This window comes from Mya arenaria, chromosome 1 (assembly GCF_026914265.1).
Source record: "Mya arenaria isolate MELC-2E11 chromosome 1, ASM2691426v1".
NCBI classification, from domain to species: Eukaryota; Metazoa; Mollusca; class Bivalvia; order Myida; family Myidae; genus Mya; species Mya arenaria.
In genome coordinates, this window is record NC_069122.1 from 31,028,165 (window position 1) to 31,042,458 (window position 14,294).

The 14,294-nt window shown below is 32.9% G+C and overlaps 1 protein-coding gene across 2 annotated transcripts in view; it reads left to right on the forward strand.

Moving 5' to 3' along the window:
* Positions 1-14,031, forward strand: part of LOC128231111 (uncharacterized) — a 32,453-nt gene extending 18,422 nt beyond the window's left edge. The window contains exons 2-8 of one of the 2 annotated variants that reach the window (XR_008260293.1): positions 5,568-5,687; positions 5,944-6,072; positions 6,623-6,693; positions 7,137-7,235; positions 7,455-8,123; positions 8,424-8,606; positions 9,281-14,031. Coding sequence is in view for 1 of the 2 variants with exons in the window: in XM_052943534.1 (XP_052799494.1) it covers positions 5,635-5,687; positions 5,944-6,072; positions 6,623-6,693; positions 7,137-7,235; positions 7,455-7,597 (495 nt within the window). In the remaining variant the exon portion in view is untranslated. Of the gene's footprint in view, positions 1-5,440; positions 5,688-5,943; positions 6,073-6,622; positions 6,694-7,136; positions 7,236-7,454; positions 8,124-8,423; positions 8,607-9,280 lie in introns of those variants that run through there. The other variant, XM_052943534.1, reaches the window with a different exon arrangement.
* The last annotated feature ends 263 nt before the right edge of the window (positions 14,032-14,294 follow it).

Here is a 14,294-nt window from a genome sequence, read left to right on the forward strand (position 1 = left end):
ATGTATTGTTATGTTTACAGAATGTGCCTGGATCAGGGTATTATTGTTTAGTGTTGTTCTCTAATAGCCATGTATTGTTTTGTTTACAGAAAGTGCCTGGATCAGGGTATTAGTGTTTAGTGTTGTTCTCTTTTTATCATGTATTGTTATGTTTACAGAAAGTGCCTGGACCAGGGTATTATTGTTTAATGTTGTTCCCTTTTAACCATGTATTGTTATGTTTACAGAATGTGCCTGGACCAGGGTTTTATAGTATAGTGTTGTTCTCTTTTAACCATGTATTATTATGTTTACAGAAAGTGCCTGGATCAGGGTTTTATTGTTTAGTGTTGATCTCTTTTAACCATGTATTGTTATGTTTACAGAATATGCCTGGACCAGGGTTTTAGTGTTTAGCGTTGTTCTCTTTTAACCATGTATTGTTATGTTTACAGAATGTGCCTGGGCCAGGGTTTTATTGTTTAGTGTAATTCTCTTTTAACCATGTATTGCTATGTTTACAGAATGTGCCTAGGCCAGGGTTTTAGTGTTTAGTGTTGTTCTCTTTTAACCATGTATTGTTATGTTTACAAAATGTGCCTGGGCCAGGGTTTTAGTGTTTAGTGTTGTTCTCTTTTAACCATTTATTGTTATGTTTACAGAATGTGCCTGAATCAGGGTTTTATTGTTTAGTGTTGTTCTCTTTTAACCATGTATTGCTATGTTTACAGAATGTGCCTGGGCCAGGGTTTTAGTGTTTAGTGTTGTTCTCTTTTAACCATGTATTGTTATGTTTACAAAATGTGCCTGGGCCAGGGTTTTAGTGTTTAGTGTTGTTCTCTTTTAACCATGTATTGTTATGTTTACAGTATGTGCCTGGACCAGGGTTTTATTGTTTAGTGTTGTTCTCTTTTAACCATGTATTGTTATGTTTACAGATTGTGCCTGGGCCAGGGTTTTATTGTTTAGTGTTGTTCTCTTTTAGCCATGTATTGTTATGTTTACAGAATGTGCCTGGGCCAGGGTTTTAGTGTTTAGTGTTGTTTTCTTTTAACCATGTATTGTTATGTTTACAGAATGTGCCTGGGCCAGGGTTTTAGTGTTTAGTGTTGTTCTCTTTTAACCATGTATTGTTATGTTTACAGAATGTGCCTGGGCCAGGGTTTTAGTGTTTAGTGTTGTTCTCTTTTAACCATGTATTGTTATGTTTACAGAATGTGCCTGGATCAGGGTATTATTGTTTAGTGTTGTTCTCTTTTAACCATGTATTGTTATGTTTACAGAAAGTGCCTGGATCAGGATTTTATTGTTTGGTGTTGTTCTCTTTTAACCATGTATTGTTATGTTTACAGAATATGCCTGGGCCAGGGTTTTATTGTTTAGTGTTATTCTCTTTTAACCATGTATTGTTATGTTTACAGAAAGTGCCTGGACCAGGGTTTTATTATTTAGTGTTGTTCTCTTTTAACCATGTATTGTTATGTTTACAGAATGTGCCTGGACCAGGGTTTTATTAATTATTGTTGTTCTCTTTTAACCATGTATTGTTATGTTTACAGAAAGTTCCTGGATCAGGGTTTTATTGTTTAGTATTGTTCTCCTTTAACCATGTATTGTTATGTTTACAGAATGTGCCTGGTCAGGGGTTTTATTGTTTAGTGTTGTTCTCTTTTAACCATGTATTGTTATGTTTACAGAATGTGCCTGGTCAGGGGTTTTATTGTTTAGTGTTGTTCACTTTTAACCATGTATTGTTATGTTTACAGAATGTGCCTGGTCTGGGGTGTTGTTCCTAAGTGTTATTCACTTTTTACCATGTATTGTAATGTTTACAGAATGTGCCTGGGTCAGGGTTTTAGTGTTTAGTGTTGTTCTCTTTTAACCATGTATTGTTATGTTTACAGAATTTGCCTTGACCAGGGTTTTATTGTTTAGTGTTGTTCTCTTTTAACCATGTATTGTTATGTTTACAGAATGTGCCTGGTCAGGGGTTTTAATGTTTAGTGTTATTCTCTTTTAACCATGTATTGTTATGTTTAAAAATATATGCCTGGGCCAGGGTGTTGTTACTTAATGTTATTCCCTTTTAACCATGTATTGTAATGTTTACAGAATATGCCTGTGCCAGGGTTTTTTTGTTTAGTGTTGTTCCCTTTTAACCATGTATTGTAATGTTTACAGAATGTGCCTGGACCAGAGTTTTTTTTGTTTAGTGTTGTTCCCTTTTAACCATGTATTGTAATGTTTACAGAATGTGCCTGGACCAGGGTTTTATTCTTTAGTGTTGTTCTCTTTTAACCATGTATTGTTATGTTTAAAAATATATGCCTGGGCCGGGGTGTTGTTACTTAATGTTATTCCCTTTTAACCATGTATTGTTATGTTTACAGAATGTGCCTGGACCAGGGTTTTATTGTTTAGTGTTGTTCTCTTTTAACCATGTATTGTTATGTTTACAGATTGTGCCTGGGCCAGGGTTTTATTGTTTAGTGTTGTTCTCTTTTAGCCATGTATTGTTATGTTTACAGAATGTGCCTGGGCCAGGGTTTTAGTGTTTAGTGTTGTTCTCTTTTAACCATGTATTGTTATGTTTACAGAATGTGCCTGGGCCAGGGTTTTAGTGTTTAGTGTTGTTCTCTTTTAACCATGTATTGTTATGTTTACAGAATGTGCCTGGATCAGGGTATTATTGTTTAGTGTTGTTCTCTTTTAACCATGTATTGTTATGTTTACAGAAAGTGCCTGGATCAGGATTTTATTGTTTGGTGTTGTTCTCTTTTAACCATGTATTGTTATGTTTACAGAAAGTGCCTGGACCAGGGTTTTATTATTTAGTGTTGTTCTCTTTTAACCATGTATTGTTATGTTTACAGAATTTGCCTGGACCAGGGTTTTATTAATTATTGTTGTTCTCTTTTAACCTTGTATTGTTATGTTTACAGAAAGTTCCTGGATCAGGGTTTTATTGTTTAGTATTGTTCTCCTTTAACCATGTATTGTTATGTTTACAGAATGTGCCTGGAACAGGGTTTAATTGTTTAGTGCTGTTCTCTTTTAACCATGTATTGTTATGTTTACAGAATGTGCCTGGTCTGGGGTGTTGTTCCTAAGTGTTATTCACTTTTTACCATGTATTGTAATGTTTACAGAATGTGCCTGGGTCAGGGTTTTAGTGTTTAGTGTTGTTCTCTTTTAACCATGTATTGTTATGTTTACAGAATTTGCCTTGACCAGGGTTTTATTGTTTAGTGTTGTTCTCTTTTAACCATGTATTGTTATGTTTACAGAATGTGCCTGGTCAGGGGTTTTAATGTTTAGTGTTATTCTCTTTTAACCATGTATTGTTATGTTTAAAAATATAAACCTGGGCCGGGGTGTTGTTACTTAATGTTATTCCCTTTTAACCATGTATTGTAATGTTTACAGAATATGCCTGTGCCAGGTTTTTTTTTGTTTAGTGTTGTTCCCTTTTAACCATGTATTGTAATGTTTACAGAATGTGCCTGGACCAGAGTTTTTTTTGTTTAGTGTTGTTCCCTTTTAACCATGTATTGTAATGTTTACAGAATGTGCCTGGACCAGGGTTTTATTCTTTAGTGTTGTTCTCTTTTAACCATGTATTGTTATGTTTAAAAATATATGCCTGGGCCGGGGTGTTGTTACTTAATGTTATTCCCTTTTAACCATGTATTGTTATGTTTACAGAATGTGCCTGGACCAGGGTTTTATTGTTTAGTGTTGTTCTCTTTTAACCATGTATTGTAATGTTTACAGAATGTGCCTGGACCATGGTTTTAGTGTTTAGTGTTGTTCTCTTTTAACCATGTATTGTTATGTTAACAGAATGTGCCTGAATCAGGGTTTTATTGTTTAGTGTTATTCACTTTTTACCATGTATTGTTATGTTTACAGAATGGGCTTGGACCAGGGTTATATTGTTTAGTGTTGTTCTCTTTTAACCATGTATTGTTATGTTTACAGAAAGTGCCTGGACCAGGGTTTTATTGTTTAGTGTTGTTCTCTTTTAACCATGTATTGTTATGTTTACAGAATGTGCCTGGACCAGGGTTTTATTGTTTAGTGTTGTTCTCTTTTTTACCATGTATTGTTATGTTTACAGAATGTGCCTTGTCAGGGGTTTTAATGTTTAGTGTTATTCTCTTTTAACCATGTATTGTTATGTTTAAAAATATATGCCTGGGCCGGGGTGTTGTTACTTAATGTTATTCCCTTTTAACCATGTATTGTAATGTTTACAGAATATGCCTGGGCCAGGTTTTTTTTGTTTAGTGTTGTTCCCTGTTAACCATATATTGTAATGTTTACAGAATGTGCCTGGACCAGGGTTTTATTCTTTAGTGTTGTTCTCTTTTAACCATGTATTGTTATGTTTACAGAATGTGCCTGATCCAGGGTTTTATCGTTTTGTTTTTTTCTCTTTTAACCATGTATTGTTATGTTTACAGAATGTGCCTGGTCAAGGGTTTTATTGCTTTGTGTTGTTCCCTTTTAACCATGTATTGTTATGTTTACAGAATGTGCCTTTGCGGGTGTGTTGTTGTTTAGTATTTTTTTGCTTTTAAGCATATCTTGTCTTTATTTAAACAATATGTACATGGTTTTGTTTTTGTTTTCATAATATTCTTGGGTTATTATGGAAACAAGAACACAACCTTTTGTTTTCCAACTGTTGTTTGTTTATAATCATGTCTTGTTGGTGGTGGGTGTTGTTTTTAAAGGTCGTGTTTTTGTTTGCATATTATGCTTGGGTTATTATGTAAACAAAAACACGACCTTTTGTTTTCCAACTGTTGTTTGTTTATAATCATGTCTTGTTGGTGGTGGGTGTTGTTTTTAAAGGTCGTGTTTTTGTTTGCATATTATGCTTGGGTTATTATGTAAAGAAAAACACGACCTTTTGTTTTCCAACTGTTGTTTATTTATAATCATGTCTTGTTGCGGTGGTGGGTGTTGTTTTTAAAGGTCGTGTTTTTGTTTGCATATTATGCTTGGGTTATTATGTAAACAAAATCACGACCTTTTGTTTTCTAACTGTTTGTATATAACCATTTCATGTTGGTGGTGGATGATGTGTAAGACCACATTTGTATTTCTCAAATATTTTATTCTTACAGTTTCAGATTGTATACTTGATATTTTACAAATGTAAATGTGAATGTTTTTTATAAAATATGTATTAAAGTATTAAAGTACAATTTTTTACAATCTGAATATTTCATCTTATAATTTTTCAAAAAATTTATAATCGTCCAACATTTGCAATTTACTGTCCAGCGGGATTTGGACAAGGTCATCCAAGAGGTGGATCCAGGCTGATGGACATTAGCTCTTCAGTCTATGGAAAAGTAGATTAATGATGATACTAACATAATATTTCCATTAAAATTGTTTGCTTCAGATTTTCAAAAGTATTTACCCAAATTGATGGAAATCTCTTGTCGTCAAGCGTGTGAATTACAATCATTTTGATATTTTGTTGCGGACATGGCACCGTTCAGTAAATATGTTCCATTGCATTAAAGATTATACCACTCACCATACCAATCATACAAATGTTTTTCGCACAGCAATACAACCGGGAGTCATCTACGCTACGAGCTTGTGAAAATTTGAGGAAAAAGATGGAGGAGCGGGATGTGGACCAGCTTATCCGAGAGAAGGATTCAGACTGATGGACAACTCACCTAGTAAGATTTGATTTTTAGGTCTGTAACAGTATCTCTTTGAAACTACGGTACACCATTATGTGGCAATGTCTGATGATGATGATGATGATGATGGTCTACCGTTTTCTGTGTTATGTTTTATGCCTGACCTCAACCGTTGCCTAATAGACTGATTTTTTTTGAAGAATATCAGAATGCATTCTGTTGTCTGTAAATATGGAATATGTAATTGTTTAATGCATAATGCATTTTATAAATTCCACTCACTCCACTACAGTTGGGGACTTGACCCAGCAGCTCTTCTTCCCCCATCATGCCAAGCAGACTGGTCCAACATTTTTCAAAACTCCGGAGAAATGTGCTGCCTGGAAATTGGCTGCCTTCGGAGAATTTGCATAAGGCTCAGGTATATTGTAGATCTTAAAAACTGAGTTCATGTATTATTCAACTGTGTAAATCGTCGTTTTTTCCGACTATTTCATTTACTTTGTGTCATTTTTTTTACTTACTGCCTGTTGTTCTTAAAATGAGATGAAATACATGTATACATGGCGAATATTATGTCAGCCGGTTGGTCTGTGGGGTTGTAACATTTCAAGTTGCTCTCGTAAAGTCCATATCCCACGAGACCATAGTTGAGTGCAATGTGTCTTTACACAAACAACGAGAAGTGATGCCACAGATAAAGCAACTAACATAGTATTGTGTTTAATTTCATGCCTTTAAAGTATCTTTAAAATAGAAGTTACAATAATTTTCGTTATAAAAGAGGTTAAATAGGACTATATGTGTCCTACTTATTTCCCATAGTATTGCAGGGGTGGATTTGTGGATGCGCACTAGACTACCGTGTTATAGGGAATTGGAAAAAAACACGTGTTTTATGTTGAAATCATTCAGTTCTTTTGACAAAATCTTAACATGGATGAAATACAGATGTATATTAAATGTTACAGGACAGCAGGTGTTTTATTTGTTGGATGTGACAGAGGTGCCAGGGAAGGGAGCATAGACAGTTGTGAGCTTGGTGCGTTACTACTTCAAGTACCATGAAAGATTGTTTCGATCATTATGCCAGCAAAAAAAAATCATATCATTCTTTGGTATCTTCTCTTTGGACCTTTGGAGAAGAATGACAGGTTTAAATTGAGCATTCCTTCATCTAAATTGCATACATGTATCCAAAAGTTAATTCTACTAGTTCTATGCTGTAAATAAATGCACAGATAAGTCACCCTGGCAAATACTGGTAAATTCAAAACATTTGTATCTATAAGAGACTGGCAGAAATGAGTCAAGAAATTAATTTATCATTTGCTACACAGTACAGTTCAATAGATGAATGTCATAATGTTAACTGACTAACATTTTTTTTCACAGTACAGTACCATATAGGTCAACATCATTATGTTAATGTTGTAACATTTGATTAACATTTTTTAAAATTACATGCACATGTATCTGTTGTAGGACAACATATGCGGATTGAGATATCTAGGATAACCATTGGGAGCTCCTTGGCCATTTTCCATCGAAAACAACCTCAGATGTTTATGGATGGTTTACAAGGTCAGATATCTTTACATTTAACTACGCTGCAATAAGATTGCCCAGTAATTTAAATTTTCAATTTAGCAGGTAAATTTTATAACGTTTCTTATGGGAATCATAATTTTTATGTAATAATGCACTTCAATCAATTTAAACGTAGATATACAAAATACACATTTAAAAACACTACAATTCATTTAAACTATTATATAAATTGTTAACAAACCACTTCTACAGATGTACTGGCCGAACTACTTCTACAGATGTACTGGCCGAACTACTTCTACAGATGTACTGGCAAAACTACTTCTACAGATGTACTGGCTGAACTACTTCTACAGATGTACTGGCTGAACTACTTCTACAGATGTACTGGCTGAACTACTTCTACAGATGTACTGGCTGAACTACTTCTACAGATGTACTGGCTGAACTACTTCTACAGATGTACTGGCTGAACTACTTCTACAGATGTACTGGCCGAACTACTTCTACAGATGTACTGGCCGAACTACTTCTACAGATGTACTGGCCAAACTACTTCTACAGATGTACTGGCCAAACTACTTCTACAGATGTACTGGCAGAACTACTTCTACAGATGTACTGGCCGAACTACTTCTACAGATGTACTGGCCGAACTACTTCTACAGATGTACTGGCCAAACTACTTCTACAGATGTACTGGCCGAACTACTTCTACAGATGTACTGGCTGAACTACTTCTACAGATGTACTGGCTGAACTACTTCTACAGATGTACTGGCTGAACTACTTCTACAGATGTACTGGCCGAACTACTTCTACAAATGTACTGGCAAACATCAAGGTTTATCATTTTCGATTGAAAATGGCCGAGAAGTTCCAAATGCAAGCAGGATCTACCCTGGGGCACTTCAGTCCATTGTAGGTTAATAGTAATACTTACTGAATAATTCCCTGAAAGACTTTTGCTTAAGAATTTTAAAAGTATTTACTTTTGTTTTAGCCTTGGTGTTGTTATTGTTTTTTATATAGTGTCATGTAGAAAACTAACCTTGGCCATAACTTAAATACTGTTGAAATTATTTGAATACAATTTTGTTGACATGTTGCCAGAGGAATTATGTAGATATGTAGCAAGAACCTTAACTGTGTTTTTAGTAATTTTTGTGTTAGTTTAATTCTTAAAATGAACAAAATAAGCAAACCCTCCTATGATTTCAGATGGAAAATCAAATGCTGAGATGATAGAAGAAGCAGCTGCGACTGTGACCAGCTCATCAAGGAGTGACCAACTTGTAGCTGATGCCTGAAAACCAGTCCAGCTCTTCCATTGGAAACACTACCTACCACTGTTTTTCTAGCTATTGAAAAACATCTCGAAGTAACACCATTTTGTACTTGAAGGTATGATAACATAAAATATGTCATATCACCATTTCTTTAAGCTTACATTTATTAGCATTCAATATTAGATTTTCAATTTCCCAAAAATGTTTAAATGAATATACTCTAACATCTTTAACATCATTTTATTATAACTAGTCAAGTCATTCCCTACCTGGTCAAAAATTCTTCCATGATTTTTGTTTTATTACTGGAACCTGGCCAGTATATAAATACAAATAAGTAATACCGGTATTTTGCTGTTTTACACAAAAATTATCAATTTGTCTTGAATTTGACTCTTCCTAAATCAACAGTATGAGCCATTTTCCTCTTGCCCTAAGACGTCATTGGACCTTCCAAATCTTATTTTAAAACAGCATCTCATTTATGTTTTTTGTAACACTTTTTTTAATAAGATTTTGATCAGCTTGTAAAACAAGTTATCTCCTTTTTTGTTTCGATAAACTTTTAACGAAGTAATTAGACTTATTTCATGGTAGTATGGTGTACGGGATGACATTCAGCCTATTTGCTTCAGACAACAGTTCAGATGTCACCCCCTTAACCTTGGGACAGCAGTTTTGACTGTAACCCAAATAAACATGAAATTACTGTATACTGAACACTAGTTTTTGTTATTAATTTGTAGATTTTTTCGGTTTTAAATATATTTTATCAATCCATAATTTCAGCAGATGGACCCAGATTTGTGCAGTGCAGAGAGATCGCTGAATCAGATGCTGCGGAGTACAACTACTTGACTATGCTTCGTTGCTGAAAATTGGAGGAGTTGTCTCACCTGAACTCCCATGCGTATCTGCACCTAGGGCATGGATCTTGAACAACAGTGATATTCACATGAGAAGATAAGGAAATACTTCAGAATTGACATTAATAAAGACAAAGCTTACCCTGGACCATCTCAACCAAAGCAATGAACACATTGTAACCTTTTTCTTCTACAATTTCTTTTGATATGTCTGTCATACAACTGATGTATGGTAGGGTGAAATATGTTTTCAACTATAATATATGTTCTCTATTGAAGGTTGTTTATTGTAATCAACAATTGACATTCATTGTATTATTCGCCTGTGAACTTTTACAAAATTCCCTTGATAGCTTTACTTTAAAGATGCTCTCTTACTCCCAAATAAGATGTACCACAATTAATACAAATGTTTTTCTATACCAGTGGTAACCATAAAGGACAAAAACATGTCAAAAACAAAATTTCTTTTTGAAGGATACACAGTTAAAGTTTTTGGAAATGTAGAAAACACGATTTATACATTATGATTGGATAGTAGATCACAATCTTTTAGCACCCACCAGTAATTTAATATTTTTCCTTTATAAGCTATTAATACATGGTTATAATTATGTTATTAGTAATTTATATCTTCCATATATATGCATTATGTAGTATAAAGTAGAAGTTTAATTACTAATAATTGCATATGTTATTCATGTGTTTAAATTGAATTTTAATAAGATTGTCACTTTAAAGGGACTGTACACCAGATTGGCACTAAAAAAAGTTTTTTTCTGTAACAAATCTCAGGACAATTATTTAATAAAGTGTTTTACTCTTTGATATCATAATTGTATTTTTCTTTATCAAAATGCAGTCCAGTGTTGTATCCACTGTGCTACGAAGACTTACCCTAATGATTGGAATATTTTAGCTGTATACCTAATTTGGTAATATCACATGATGACATCGACTAGCCAATCATGCATAAGGAATGAATTCTACTAGGTAGACATACCCTATAATCTTTTTTAATGGAAAAATACTAAAAAACTGCGAAAAATAAATTATTTGTAAACTATGAGGTACTTCAATTAGTAAGTTTTAATGCATTGTTCACATCGATAACAAGTTTAAGTCCGGTTTTGACAATTTTCATTTTTTTTTCGCAATTTCATCATTATGGAGTACAGCCCCTTTAAACTTATTTTTGTTAACTTTTAATGTCTGCCTGAATCATCAATTTGAAGTCAAATGTTTGATCTGGTTTATAAGAAGGCTGAACTGCAATGTCAAAACAAAACATGAACTATATATTTAGATGTATATTTAGTTTTATCATGATAATATTTCAGTTTGTTTTCTTTATCATAATTATTACTTACTATAATTTTGTATCTTGGTAAAATAGGTATGTAAGAAAAGAACACAGTTTATTATAAGCTTTCCTGTAGTTGATAGAGGTTTATCAGTGAAATAAATACATAAAATAAATACCAGAATAAAACTGTTAATTGTATCAGGGTTCCCACGGTCAGGAAAAAGTAAATTGGGAAAGGTTTTTTTTTCAAGGTCAGGGTCATGTCATGGAATTTTGAAATTGGTCAGGGAAAAAAGATTTTTTGGCAAAAGTAGGGAATTTTATAATGAAGGGGCATTGGTCGTACAACTACTCTCATTTATTGACCGATAAGGCAGTTTCTTCCATTTTGTATTATTGTTGTCATTATAAATATATACGCACATTTTGTACCTTATTAATCAATAGCTTTATATTGCTGTATATGCTTGTGTAAAAGTACTTGTGGTATTAGCTCATGCACTTTATTTTTATATCACAGGATGTTTTTTTTAATTTGTGAGCAGTTTCTATGCATATAACACTTAAATGCTAATATTAGAGCATTGTTATGTCATGTATGAGCTTGATTTGTATGTTTATGATTCTCCTAATTCATTCCTAAGTATTAATATCAGTATTTAATAGCTTTTACTGAAATGACCATTTAAGGAGAATTTCTATGATTATTATTTGTACAAGTTTTGTGTCGAATCCATTTAAAAATCATACAGGGAAAAAAATACAATGAAGGGCAGGGGATTTGTTTTCTTATTTGATTGTCTTGTTTTATACTACCAGTAGATACAAAAACATTTCATTGGCTAGATTTTTATACAATACTTATTGAAACTGTGATATTTTTTTAGATAATACTTAGGATGAAGAGGGAGATTACAAAAAAGAAAGAAAAAAAAAGAATAAACATAAAATTTATTGAAATAGTACAAGGAGGTAAGGGTTGGCTATGGGGAAGGAAGGAGGCCAATATCTTAAGTACATTTCATGCTCATATATGACCTGTATGTGTGGTTTTTAGCATGTGAATTGGTCAGGGAAAATTGAATTTAGTCAGGGAAAAGTCAGGGAATTTTGAAATTGGTCAGGGAAAAAAGATTTTTGGCAAAAGTCAGGGAATTTTATGATGAAGGGGCATTGGTCGAACAACTACTCTCATTTAGTGACAAAAGGCTAAGGCAGTTTCTTCCATTTTTTATGAATGTTCATTATTAAAATATACACACATTTTGTACCTTATTAATCAATAGCTTTATATTGCTGTATATGCTTGTGTAAAAGTTCTTTTGGTATTAGCTCATGCACTTTATTTTATATCACAGGGTGTTTTTAAATTTGTGAGCAGTTTCTATGCATATAACACTTAACTGCTAATATAAGAGCATTGTAATGTCATGTATGAGCTAGATTTGTATGTTTATGATTCTCTTAATTCATTCCTAAGTATTAGTATCAGTATTTAATAGCTTTTACTGAAATGACCTTTAAGGAGAATTTCTATGATTATTATTTGTACAAGTTTTGTGTTGAATCCATCTAAAAAAACATACAGAGAAAAAAAAGTTAAGGGCAGGGGATCTGTTTTCTTAATTTGATTGTTTGTCTTGTATTATACTACCAGTAGATACAAACATTTCATTGGCTGAATTTTTTTTACAATACTAATTGAATCTATGTCATAATTTTTAAGATACTACATTTACTTAGGATAAAGAGGGAGATTACAAAAAATAAAGAAAAAATAAAGAATAAACATAAAATTTATTGAAATAGTACAAGGAGGTAAGGGTTGGCTATGGGGAAGGAAGGAGGCCAATATCTTAAGTACATTTCATGCTCATATATGACCTGTATGTGTGGTTTTGAGCACGTGAATTGGTCAGGGAAAATTGAATTTAGTCAGGGAAAAGTCAGTGAAGTCAGCGAATTTTGTTTTGCCATCTTTGTGGGATTTTTCCCTGCTATTTCTGAATCTTTGGAATGTCTCAACATAATGTTCATCACAAAAGTAAAGTTTTTGCGTGTTATTGAAGTGTTTTATGTGATGTGGTGTGTGGTCAGTCGAGGGGAAAGGCCCGAATATGCACGGGGTTTAATAGTATCAGTCATTTCTACGCTAGACTTAAGGGGTTAACTTAATTTTATTCAAATTTGAGTCGATTGATGTTTGGCACAAAGATGTTTTATGCATTAATGTTATTATCATATTCTGAAAATTGTTAAGTTCATTTGGAACGTTTATAGTAACATGTAAACCGTTAGTTTAAATAGAAAAAAGAAAGGTCACGAAATTGAAATGTTTCAAAAGGTATTGATGAATAATGAATTAAATACAGATACATTTTGATGTCATAGAAAATATGAATGAATTTTGAAGCATTATGGTATTCTGAGGTACAGTTTTCCAGAGTTATTTTACAAACAGTTGAAGTTTTGATCTCTGGTTTTTACCCTGTCTTGGAATATCATAATTTGTACAACGTTGTATAATTAGAACATTGTACATAGATGTTGTATGTTAACAATTTTTGGTAAATATGTATATTTGTTATTTGTTTAAAGTCTGTCCGAGAAACATAAATTGATCGCAAGTCTTGCTCAAAGCAACAAGTGTTTGTGTTTAGTTGTGTTAAGACATTACCATAACAACATAAGTATTATTACACATGCTCTTAACTTTTAGAAGGTAATTCTAAAATGACTGTCTATACTTTTGTAATTTAAGTAGATTTTTAATGCTTATACTTTGTAATTTGAGTGGTTTTTAAATTCCATTAATTGAGTAGATTTTTTAATGCCTAGCTAGTCCCAATTTCTCGAAACTTCTCAAGCATAACAGACTTAAGTAGCTTAAAATAGTTAGCCAAAATGCATACGCATACTTTAATTGGAATTTGATGCATGAAAAATGGTTTATTGTAATTGACAATTCATAGTATAACAGTACTCAAAAGAAGTAAATATAATGCACATTATTGAAAAACAAAAATAGTGAGCTTAGCTTAGTCCTGTTATAAAATAAAATGAAAGTGTATATCCTTTAATTATAAGTTTATTTATACACACGCTGTTTTCTCATTTAACCGCTGAATGTATAATGAAGTTTCAAAATGGGGGCGATCATGTTTGTAATTAAAGTATTTATTTTAATGCCTTTATTTTTGTTAAGTAGTTTTTTATCCACTAGTTGTGTTGCATATTGTATTGCATTTTATTGTCATTGCCATGGTAACATTGTTAATATCGATGAAAGTATTATCATGATATTACTAGAAATTTGTAATCACTTAGATTATGTTATTTTGTGTATGATATAATTATATAAATACATGAAAAAGACATGTTTTCTTTGATTATTATCTCTATAATTCGCCACATATAACACACTTTGCATTAGGTATGTAAAAGTCTGCACCATGTGTTTTTTGGGCCATGCACCATTTATAAAATGACCCAAGTTGTGCCTTCCATCAGCAAGATTTCCATGTCCAAAACCTTTGGCCGAATCTGGACTCTTATAATTGTATAAGGCCCAATGATGCATGTTGTCGGCAGGGTAATCTTGGACTAGAGTAGTGTACAAAAACTCATGGCC